Raw genomic sequence first — 12737 nt, forward strand, 5'->3', positions numbered from 1 at the left:
TTCTAACATTGCATGCATAATAGGAATCAAAACACATTTTTCTACTTTAGTGGTAGATTTACTATGGTGTTACAGAATTATTTATACATAAGCATACACAACAAGCTACATGTGGTATCTGCACAGCGTGAAGTCTAGTTTATTATGGGCTCCCACTATAAAATTCGGGTTTGGTAACAAAAAATGAGTACAAAAAATGTTATAGAGAATCCAAGCTGTTTAGAAATGCAATTGCTCAAGCTTTTACATAAAGCTCAGCAGCTTTTTAATAACTAGTCCAGAAGCCATCCCACCCCAAAGATAGATTTACCAAGCTGTCTTCAGCAGCCAATTATTTCACTTTGTTTTGGCTGTGCCAGGAAAAAAAGCACTCCAAACATATGAAGCAGTAATTTTTATGCTTTTTGTGTGATGTTTATAGAAATCTTAGTAGTCAATAAAAATTACAAAGAATAATAGACTAAATTCATGTGTTTATACTCAAAGTTTAAGAATTTTATTTCAAACCACTTTGTGAATTATACAGATGAGAGGCCTATGTAACATTTCTAAGAAGCTAGATACTTAGATTAGTTGAATATTTCCTTCTGAGTAGTTGGTGGTGTCGATTTCTTTTGAGAATTTAGGGATGCACTTCGTGGAGATGTAGGGATAGAGAAAAAAGAGGAAAGAGGCAGTATCTGAAAAACAGTCCTTATTCATTTGCAATGTAGATAACTTTGTGCTTCTCAATTACTTCTATGTCATGCTCCAGTTGTTTCATCTGTGATTCCAGCTTCTCCTTGTGTAACTTCTTGTGTATGGTGTCTATTTGTACCCAAAGACCCTGAAATTCACGATTCACTTCCTCCCAGTTCTTTTTCAGCCCCTAGTGCATTACATGAAAAGGAAATACAGCAGAAAAACTTACTTTATTAAGCATAATATGCACACGAACTACTTAGGGGGTTTTGTTAATACTGCAGTTGATAAGTGTCAATGCAATATTAAAACATAAATATATGGAATAATGTTTAATTATCTTAAGTGGACCAAATTAATTAAATGCTTAAAAGTCAAAGTAGTTGTAATAGAAATATTTTTGACCTGATGCAATACAAGGAACGGTGTTTAAAAAACTTTATGCCTTGGAGAGAAAAAAATATAGTCTTTAATAGGCAACAAAAAAAATATTAAACTAGCCAGTGAAGGATGAGCTACGTAAATGCTAAACTGAAAAAAGTATGTCAACATGACTAACAGTCAACTCTGTAGCCTACCAGAAAGCCTGTATGTACACTTCCAGTCCTCGGTATCTTCAAGAAAAACTGCACAAGGTCAATGAGGAAGGACTCTGCCTTAGTCTGTGTAAGAGATATTCTATGCTTTCACTGATCTACAGGTTGGCAACTGGGACTGTTGCACTATACCTAATGATAATATGCTCACTGAGGAACTACTAGGTTACATAAAAGCTTCCTCAGAACTCATATCACTAAAATACCTTCCTTTCTCCAAAATCCAACAGAAATTATCTTACAAACTGCACTAGAGAAACCACTTCCCCATAAACAGCAACCTGGCTACCACAGATAGCACCACGTCACATACAGTGGTGTTACCTACCTTAAGTAATCACAAAAGTTCCAATACTTGGAACTCCAGCCAAAATTCAGCAGCAGTTTCAGTTCATCTCCCATCAGCTTCATTTTCTGTAACTGAGACTTTGCTCAGACCATGGACACCAAATTGATCCCACAATACTTTAACTTCAGTCAACTACTTTGAAAAAAATTCTCTTCCTAACCTACATCTATAGGCAACTTATTTATCATTTGGACTAAAAAAGCTAGCTGCTGCTGACCCTATCAACAATGATTTCAATAGCTGCTACCTCTCTTGAATGCTGCTAATCAAAGAATTACCTTACTAGATAAAGTGAACTGTATTTTCCATATATAAAAGCCCAAGACTAAAACCCTGCCTAAAATAAACTCATAAACCCATTGATTCAACACCAGAGATGAACTTTTACGCACCAATATATGCTGAATGGAACCAGACTGTGGTAGAAAAATAAATTTTAAAACTTCTCTTACATCCCCACAATTACTGCAATAATTGCTCTTACTTCCTCTCCTCAAGAGGATAATCAAAATCTACAGATTCTATGGATGCATATAGCAAGAAGTAGTGGAGTTTATTCAGTGCATCAAACGTCCTCATGAAAACTATATGGGTGAACTTAATAATCACACCTACTACAAGGACCTCATACAGCAATCAATAAATAATACAATATGGCTATCAGTGAAAAAAACACTTTTCCAACATGTTTTTGGCTCTCAGTTCAGTTTCCTTAGAGGAGATCACAAGTATCTTATAAAAATAAGAACTGAAGTTACTCTCTTGTGAGCTAACATTTTCAACTCTCCTCAATAACTAAAGCAGGATTGAATGGACACACTGATTTTATGGCACGATGAGAGAGTTGGGCTTGTTCAGCCTGGAGAAGAGGAGGCGCCAGGGAGACCTTACTGCAGCCTTCCAGTACCTGAAGGGGCTACAAGAAAGCTGGGGGGACTTTTTACAAGGGTCTGTAGTAACAGGACAAGGGGTAACTGGTTTAAATTCAAAGTGGGGAGATTTAGATTAGATGTCAGGAAAAAAATCTTCCTGAGAAGTGGTGAGGCACTGGAACAGGTTGCCCAGAGAAGCTGTGGATGCCCCATCCCTGGAAGTGTTCAAGGCCAGGCTGGATGAGGGTTTGAGCAACCTGGTCTAGTGCAAGGTGTCCCTGCCCATGGCAGGGGGGTTGGAACCAGATGATCTTTAAGGTCCCTTTCAACCCAAACCATTCTGTGATTCTATGGCTCTACACTATTACTAAGCACCTTTTCTCCCGGACTGGCTACCTGATTAACATACTGAAGTTAAATTTAGAGGAATTATTAATGCATATTTAGCTTTGAAGATCATTGCTTCTATTTCAGAACTCAGTGACTCTTGTGCTTAAAAACTTGTCTGATCTTGTCCATTGTATGAATTAACAGAAAAAAATTACCTCTCCCTGCCAATACTAAGAAAACCATACTTTTAATATGAACTAATATTTTATTGATTCAAAGCAGTGTATTTATTGCATTGCAATTTCTGCTTAGTTCATATTAAGCATTTAAGTGTTGTTCATAAAGGTTATTCCAACAATCTTCATATACAAAGATCTGCATAAATTTAAAAACCCTACCTCAACCTGTGAAACTGAGGGCAACGAGGCTAGTTATTTACTGTGTTGCAATGCTACTTGTCTTCGCAATCCAAGGCTGTAAAGTACTTAAATAAAGCTCCTAGTCTAGCAGGTGTCAGGTATAATTTACAAATATATAGTCAGGAAAATAAATACCGTGTTTTCAAAACTTTCATAGAAGTCTTTCATAGCCTCTTTTAATGAATTCTTCTTTGTGTGCATTAGTAAAATGTATAGTTTGGAAATAATTGAAAACAGTGAATTTTAGAACACATTGGAGCATGCACTCATCACAATTTTCTCTATCCCTACAGAGTGGAGAGATCAAAAGCAGATCACGACTCCCTCCATAAAAATCCCCCTCACAGCTCCTCAGCAGCAATGCAACATGCTGACCACTGTTGCTACAGGCTAGATCACAAACGGAATATCTAACTCTATATAAGGACTTCTAATACATGCTGGATCAGTGAGAAATATGTACTGCATTTATCAACATTCTCTTCTATTCTCATAAAATTCCAACCAAAGTAAGCATGATGGAGAGTTCAAAAATGTTGGCACAAATTATTTCCCTTTATTTCTGTAAGTTCACGCAGCTTGATTTTGTTCTCAGACATCTACTGCCACGTATTCTTTCAAATCAAATAGTGCACATGTGTTCTCTAGCAATGTCAATTATTTTAAAAGGCAGGAATTCCCATATGTCTACAGCTGAGCACTAGGTAGAAGCCACATACCCTGGGGACACTAATTCCTCCTGACAATATAACTGTATAAGTAATCTGGTTCATGACAGAGCAGATTTCTGAAATTTTTTAAAGAAAATACTGAGTTAATAAAAGCAATCTAAAAACTTTTTAATTACAAAAAAATCAGTGCGCTCTTATATTTTAAAAATATAGAACGTAACTTTAATCAAACTAAATGCAGAACTGTGAGCAGCTGAACTCACATGCCTTTTTGCACATAATATTTTTGCTGCATCGTTAACTAGCTGGACCATCAGCTTGTCCCATGCCTTTCCTACCACAATAATATCTTAATCTTCATCCCTGCAGTTATGTTCTTTACATTGCTGCTGATGCAATACCCTCACCTCTCTCCCGTACTCCTTCAGAGCTCCTGCTGCTTGCTGCATAAGCAACAGACACCATTGTGCTAGCTATTTTGGATCTTCTGGTTAAGCAGTTAATCTTTGCAAGAGCGTTAGACACTTTGTTTTCTCTCTAGATGTTCTGCTGGTTTTTTTGTGGGAATTCAGCGTGATGGAGATGTACATCCGTCTAATTTGTTTTGGGTGGCTGCTAAGATCAAGTTATTAAGGGAAAGACTGATAAACAGATATCACAGTAATGTAAGCCTGATTTTCACAGGACTTGGCTAAAATATGGTCGTAAGAAATTCCAGTTCAAGAATGGGATGCACTTTTAAAACGTTTCTTTTCTGCTCTACTTCTTTTATGGTATTATTTCTATTTAGAAAATCCTGTGCAATAAAAACTATATGAAAGACAGTATCCAAAACAGCTTGACAAAATACATTTTTTCCAGACATAGTTCTATTAATATACTGCAATTTAATTGTTTTCTGGTTTTACCACATTTTAAAGCATGACCTTTTGCTTTAATCAGTGAGGTCATAATGTGAAGATAGAAACTGCCAATAAAAGTGGTAACATTATGCATCAGGCTGGGGGCCATGGGGGCCGCAGTTTGTATTTTTCCATGACTCACAAGCAGAGAATCAGAACTGTCACTAAATCCATGTAGATGATTTTCTGCATTCCTCTGAAGTTTCACTGACATTCCAAGTCATTAAGCAGGCTAGGGATCTAGCAGAATTTAAGTACTTGTAAAACTGGACTAAAACTGTAGCTAGATCAGCTCCCTTCAGTTCAGTGTACAGCTGAACTGTACAGTGTTCTACAGCTCCATCTAGTGAAAAAGGAGCTAACTCATTTGCCTCAAAAAATCTAGCGTACTTTTTATTATTTCTATGGGCTTATATCACCTTATTTTATCTTTTGTACATGTTACTAATTACACTAAATAAAAATATGCACCTGCAGAAGATTTATCCTTTCTTCATCAGATAGCTGTTTCATGGCTCTTTTCTTGAGATCCTCCAAGACGCGGGCCTCATATTCGTTCTGAGCTCTCTTCATTTCTTCCTTTCTCCGTATTACATATTTTGGTGTAACACCATAATCCTGTAAGGGTAAGGAAGAAGTTTCTTATATATGCTTTTAGGAAGGAAACAAAGACATACATATCATCCATAGTATATTAGATTTGCAAAGACATCTTGAAATGGGATTTTGTGCCACCAAGCAACAAATTCTTAAACCACCGTCTTCTTAGAAATATCAAACGTGATTGTCTTTGTAGCTTGAGCAAAATGTACAAACAATTCCCTTTAATTTCTTTTTGCAACCTTAGAAGATAACAAACTTCAGAAACTAAAATGCCTGTTTGTAAGAACTGATGGTTGAGTGAGGCATTTGAAACCTGTTAATGACAGCAAGCTATTTTACATTTTCCTATGACATCAGATCCTACGTCCTGAAATACATTCCTTATATAATTTCTTTGAAAGGTCCTCCCATATTCTGATTTTTGCTGAACACTGAATGCCACAGAAGAGAGTGAATACTGTTAAAACATACATGAAAATTGGACTAGTTAGGAATGATAAACTATCCCTTACTGGATATAGCACAATTGTGTTTCTGGGAGGAAAAATAATTTCTGAATATTCCAGATGTATTTGGGGGAACACACCTATTTTGCCTTATCCTTCATAAAATGAAGCCTATCTAGCTCTGCCAGAAGGTACTGGCATCTACCTTCTTTCTACCAAATGCTGAATGATCCACAGATCTTTTCAGTGTAGCTAGCACTATGCCCAGCATTGTTTGTATATACATGTTTAGCCATGCAAAGGTACTGCAACGGCTGCAGGTTCACTTTTTGGTACCTTCTCCATCATGAGTTATGTCACGTCATGTCTCTTTTTGCATAATGTTCAGTCATGAGTTACCTGTTTAAATATGCCAGACTCGTGAGATGTTGTTTTCCTGAGTAGTGAAATGGACTGCTCTTGTGCTTGGAGGAGGTTGTCTGTAAAGGTACGCCAGCCTTCTCAAGTTCCTTTGCTTTTCAGAGCTGTCTCCCACGGGATCCTACCTACTAGTTCCCAGAATAAGCTGATGTTTGCAAGTACAGGGTCTGCACACTACCGCCTGCCTCCCTGAGGAGGAGGGGATCTTGAACTACTTCATGGCCTGTGCAACCAAGACTATTAAATATCACACCTCTGACCAGTTCTTTCTCATTTGCAAGTAGCAGAACCAGAACCGCATGATCACTCGTTGGGTCATCCACCATCTGTGTTAAGAAGCTGTTGCTAACACACTCCAGGAACCTTTTTGGATTGCTTTCATGCCATTGTGTTGTCCTTCCCACAGATACCAAGGAGGGTGAAGTCTTCCATAAGAAGCTGTACTGTGATCTGGAGATTTCCTCAGGTTGCTTAAAGATATTTCATCCAGTTCTTCACCTGACTGGATGGTCCATAACAAACATGCTTTTGACATGTACTGGCCTTTCCTCTGATCCTGACCCAACAAGCTCAACCAGCCTATTGCCACTTCCATAGTAAACCTGCATGTATTGGAACAGTTCCTTCATCCAGAGGGCAACCCCTTTTCTTCTTCCCTGCCTGTCTTTCCTAAAAAGCAAACATTCATTCATCAGAGAACTCTACTTTTGTTCCCATGAGATACTCCCTGGGTGCAACACATGCTATTGCTTCAGTAGCAGCATTCTGCCAATTCTTTGCTGACAGCATAAGCAAGTGAATACAGAGCAAAAGCAAGGCACAACTCTAGTGCCAGTGATTTCTCCTTGATGAATTTCATAGGTTTACCGCAAACAGCAGTGGTATTTAAAATTTTAAAAAGATTTTTTAAGAAGAATCATACACATTTCATATGAGAATGCAATAGAGAATCTAAAATAGGCATTGCTACAATGCACATTTCAACTATATGTTAATAAAACTTACCTTTTTCTTAATATATTTTGGAACAAGTCCTGAAGTTTCAAGCAGGTATTTATCTCCCTGTCTTCTATCAACACATATAGGTTGAGGCTTTTTAGGCAGTCCTGTGATAGCAGCAACTGCATTTGTGTTTATAAAATTCTTCTTATTCTGAATTCCCATAACTGGGTGATCTGTCCTCCGTGGCACTGATAATGCAGGCAATTTCTTACTATCCTGTTCTTTTTTTCCTGTGAATAGAGCATGCAAACACTCTCAGCCATAACCTTGAAGAGCTTTGCAATTTAATACTACATTTTTCAAAAGGGAAAATTTACGTACAAAATTATGTAAAAGTAGAAACCAACTGTATCTACAATGGAAGAATTAACTGGGAATGCACTGTGATGAAAATGAGAGTGCTTGCTTGGCATAACAGAAGTTTCATAACCTAGGAAATACTATCTTGTTTCAGATGGGTTTTCTTTATAATACGCCACTCATTTCCTCTTAACTGCAGTGGTACGGAACTTTTTACAAATATAATTAAAACTACTTTTACTAGAAATGTTCACTACAAGGGCCCTTAGGTATGGCCCTGCCTAGTCTTGGCTGGCACATCCAACATCCACCCTGGGGCTCTGAAACCCCATCTCAGCTCAGCCCTGTGCTGTCAGTGCCTGGCTGAGCTGCCTCAACCATGCCTGCTCCTAGTCCTGTTCCTGAACAACTATGGGGAACCAGTGGAGGGACCTGGCCTGTTACCCCAACTTGCCTGATGGTCACTGGGCTGTTGATAGGACACATTTTCATCACCAGCCCACTCTGCTTGCCTGCCGCGAGGTCACACACAGTCATTCCACCCTTGCAGAACTAGCCATGAGGCTGAACATTAGAACTGTCAGCCTCTTATACTCAGAATTATGGTTTGTGCCCAAAGACAGGATGCATTTTGCAACAAAATATTCCATTTTTCTTATTTCTGTGACATGCAAAAGGTCTCAAAAAAATACTATGCTTTGAAAACTTCCAGACAATTTAATGCTATGGAATTAAGAGCCAACAATGAGTGCTGAAGAGTAAAAGCTGTATGTTTAGAACATTAAGAGAGGCACACATACTTGTCCCATATCTCTTCAAGCATTAAAAACGATTAGTTCACTTTTAATACCCCCATTCATATTATTCACTTTCATATTAAAGATCTGGTGCAGAAAAGAATGATGTACAAATCTAAACCACATAATTATAAATTGAAATGCCAGCAGGATAGAGCACACCATCAACACAGCTTCAACATCTGAATGGCTGCTGCCAAGAGAGAGATAATTTTTCTTTATATTTCAGCTGGTTTTGTACCACATGACAGTTAATACTGTGTTTTCCAATCACATATATAATCCCCCTCTTGCTTGCTTCAGTAGTTTGCACAATAAATAAGAAACATTTTTGTAAAGTAGAGAAATAATTTTGGTATCATAGATACTATAAAGGAACAATGGAAACTGCCCCAGCATACAATTTTTTTTTTTTTTTAAATTTTCATACTTCATAACTAACTTACTTTCAACTTTAATATTATTAATTTGAAAATTTTTTTTAAAACACATTACATTTAATATATTTCGTGTCTACACTTACTTTCTGGTAGTTTAGGATTCTTTGAATGTTTCAGCAAAAAATTTTTTTGAGATGGCACTGCAACTTTTGCTGGTCCCATAGCTTTCCACTGAGCTTTATTTTTCTCTGCTTCACGTTTCACGGATGGTCTAAATGTGGATATATACCTTAGACATTAAAAAATAGCCATAAAGCCGTTAAAGGTCAGAAAATTATTAAAAACGCTTCTTCAAAGTGTATACATTTTTGCAGTAGTTCATGCCAAAAACCTAAGCAATAAGAATAGAAATAGCTTAGGCTTTTGTTTCGTACTCCCTCCCAAACACAGGCTGTCATTCATACAACCTCTGTGCCAAGGCTAAGCCCTGCAGTGCACTGGTGTGTCTTTTTGATCCTGAAGTTAGCTTGCTTCTTCCCTCTTGTGTCTCCAAGGTCAGTATGACCACCCGCTGGGAAATGGCTCCCGTATCCTGTTCATATAAATACTGAACAGAGACATGCTGAAACTCAACAAAAACTAAAGTGTGAAAATAAACTGCGTTGAGTATTGTTTGCATGAATGTTTCTAATTTTTATGAGGTTGTGCATTACACACTTTGGTCTTTATTTTCTAACTAACTCCATTGTGAAAAGTTGGGGGTTTTTTATGTGGCTATTTGTTTTGTTCAAAGATGCATCCAAAATATGCAGCTATTGTGCATCTGCAGGAAAGCAGTATTCATAAACCTACTCTGCTAGATTTTCTATATTTTAAAGTTTATAGTATGAGAAAGATGCAAATGCCAATGTATCATCTCGGCCCTTTCAGCTGCTGCAGTTGCAGTACATTGTAGGGCCTTAGAGGTGTGACAGCAATCACACACCTCTAAGGAAAAGCTCAGTTGGCTTCAAAAAAGATGAGATCTGTATTGATGAGAACATTCACTGCTTCATTCTATAGGATGAAACATATTTTACAGGTATGTAAAACCTCATGCTTCAGAAAACATGTCAAGTGTAGTCAAGAGTTGGACAGAATGTCCTTGACCATCAGTTTATCTTATTACTGTCCACTGTATCATTGTCTCAATGTTCCTCTCGAACCATCTGTTACAGACTATTATCAGAGATGAGATGAGATGGAGGACTGCCCCGAAATAGCACAGCAAACTGCATATTTCTTATATTACACGGATACGAGCCATGATCCTGAACTACTGTCATCAGTGGTGGTTTTAGCACTAACTGAAACGGCTGATGTAAAAATCAGCAAGGGCTCAGACATATATGCTGGTTTGGTGTAATGTTGCATATGGCACTGTAGCTTCTGCTTTAATCAAAAGTATGCAAACGTGTTCCCCAGAAGAAGCCAAATGCTCATCATTAGCTGATTAGCAGCATCTTGCCTCTGTCTGAAGAACTGAGCTGTCACGGATGTTTTCTCCTGCTCCAGAAGCTAAGGCTACCCCATCATACCTTTTAAAATCTGTCCATCCTTAAGAAACATGTCATATTAATTTATGGTAGACAGCTCTGCTCTTCTTTCACAGAAAACACATAAGTGTTTATGAAAAAACTATACCATGTTTTCAGGTAAGGAAAAAAGAACAAAAAAGATCACATATAATGCAACCTATTTTACAAAAATACTGAAATAGCATGAAAGAAACTATGTAATGCTGGGCCAGTGAATGGGAATCATAGTAGCAACACTGATAAAAGCCCAATACATGTATTTGTAGTTGATCATAACATTAGGACATGTAAGAAAACTTCATTAAAAATGTGGAGTTATTTTGTTTTCTGGAGCTTTGGTCTCCCAAATCAGAAAAAGGATTACGTACATAAAAGATTATTATAATTCATGAAATGCCTCTAAGTATAAGGAATGAGGCTTTATTTATCCCTTCTGTTAAATTCATGGCAAACAGCTGTAAACATAGGCCAAACCCCACCACATTCATATATAAAGGTGTTCCTCATCATTTGCTAGGAACAGCATTTTCGTTACATGTTGGCATAAGGTAAAGACATCTTCTGTAGACAGCTGTAGGCACTCCTTTGGACAAAGAGATGTGGCAGTTGTACCTTTCCCGTGACTTTTCAGGCCTGCAGTCATGTGCCAGTATCATAGGGTTAGAGAGGGTTACAATGAAGAAAACATGGTTATGGGGGACTTTGGAATCTTAATCCATGCATCATTTGGCCAGGGGAAAAAAGACAATACACTTCTAAGAAGGCAGTTACTATTCCCTAGGTGTTATCTTGGAACATCAAAATTGGGGAAAATGAAGATGCTTGCTGTGGTTTCATAAGTAATACCTGGTCGATGAAATGTATGTGATTTCATTTGAAAACAAAAACAACCAACCTAAATTTGTATGCATTAGTTAAAACTGGTCAGATCATGCTATTAACCAGGTTCCTCACTCTTGTTACCAGCTGGTAATCTGGCACATTGAGAACTGAAGCAGGAAGTGGGGTGACAACAGAGGTCAACGAGATCAGAAGGGGATTTAGTCAGATGGCATCCAACCTAAGGAATCCCTTGCCTAAACTGAACCTGATGGTCATGGTATATTCAGATCCCTGAATTAATGTGCTGTGTGCCTTGCCATACTGTCCTTTCACTTTCCTCTGTCTGCCAAAAGTATCATTCATTCACAGTGAATTCATGAATTCACTGGAAACAAAGTGATGTATGATCTATTTTTACATGGAAAAGGGTCAGAACTAGGAAACTCACAAGTCTGAATCCTTTACCCACAGACAGGGGATAGCTAACTATTTTTGTTCTAATGAGTGCCACTGGTATTTCTACTCATGTTAAAGCTACTATGACCTACATTAACCTTTGACTGAAAATGCTAACGACAGCAGCTTTCTTTTATACAAAGTACTAGGGACTTGAAAAAAAAAAAAAACCAAACCTTAAAAATGTTTGCATAATTAGCAAAAAATAAATTCTACAAAAACTCAAATTAATTAATACTAGGGGGGCAAAAGGCCTTTTTAATGTTTTTAAGGGAATGGGTGAGAAAGAGAAGCAAAAGAAACAATGTCAGAAGGCACACCTGACACATGAAAAAAGTGTGGCACTGAGAAAAATTTTTTTAAAACACCAACTTTTCAGCTGCTCACAGAAAAACTGTTCTCAGTGCAAATGAGAAAGATGTCATGTAATTGTTCTGTGTGGAAAGAATGCTTTATAAACTGTTTGTCAATGAACATGACAGCAATAAAGATACCAAATAGAACCATCAGCCTGTGAAGCAGGCTGTAAACAATCAGATGTTGGTTAGTGACTCTTTACGAGCCATAACTACTTTTTTTTTTTAATACCTGTTAACCGTAAGATGTGTTGCCTGGCCAGAACTAGTCACTGTGTCTGCAAGTGGTACTGTCACACCCACGTACCTGGGAGGCTTGACAGGCTTCTCCTCAGGGCGGGGCAGGAGCTTATAGACGCTCTCCTGAGCACACTGCGTCGTCATGCTCCGGCCGAGGGACCCCGGACACGGGGAAGCAAGCGCCCACCTTACTGAGGGACCCTGGGCACGGAGAAGCGCCCACCTCGCTGAAGGGGTCCTCGCGTTTCCTCCCTTTCCACAGATCCTCCGCGGCCTACTTCGGCGATCGGCTCCCTCCAGCCGCTGAGCCCTGCGCCCCCTCAGGCCGCCGAGGCAGACGCAGACTGGCACACTGTTGTCTCCGCAGTTACTAGGGAAACTCGCTGCTACGTAACCGAGCCGCGAGGGGGGCGGAAGCGGGATGGCGTAGGCTCCGCCCCCTCCGACGAAAGGCAGCGGTCGGCAGGCCCGACCGCTTTAAGCAACGCCCCCAGCCGCGCAGGCGCACTGCGCGGAGC

The 12737-nt window shown here is 38.7% G+C and overlaps 1 protein-coding gene across 1 annotated transcript; it reads right to left on the reverse strand.

Moving 5' to 3' along the window:
- Positions 1-694: 694 nt before the first annotated feature.
- Positions 695-12363, reverse strand: ENKUR (enkurin, TRPC channel interacting protein). The gene is made up of 5 exons (XM_010161816.1): positions 12287-12363; positions 8912-9057; positions 7295-7521; positions 5292-5438; positions 695-868 (listed from the first exon to the last, which is right to left on the reverse strand). The coding sequence occupies exons 1-5, from the start codon at positions 12361-12363 to the stop codon at positions 695-697; spliced, it is 771 nt and encodes a 256-aa protein (XP_010160118.1).
- Between the last annotated feature and the right edge of the window lie 374 nt (positions 12364-12737).

The sequence above is a fragment of the Eurypyga helias genome, unplaced genomic scaffold, assembly GCF_000690775.1.
Source record: "Eurypyga helias isolate BGI_N326 unplaced genomic scaffold, ASM69077v1 scaffold40790, whole genome shotgun sequence".
NCBI lineage: Eukaryota > Metazoa > Chordata > Aves > Eurypygiformes > Eurypygidae > Eurypyga > Eurypyga helias.

Coding starts and splice junctions, on each gene's coding strand:
- ENKUR (XM_010161816.1), bottom strand. CDS start 12,363: ATGACGACGCAGTGTGCTCAGGAGAGCGTCTATAAGCTCCTGCCCCGC. Junction 5,439..7,294: donor CAAAATATATTAAGAAAAAG/GTAAGTTTTATT, acceptor TTACCCTTACAG/GATTATGGTGTTACACCAAA. Junction 869..5,291: donor AAAGGATAAATCTTCTGCAG/GTGCATATTTTT, acceptor GTAATGCACTAG/GGGCTGAAAAAGAACTGGGA.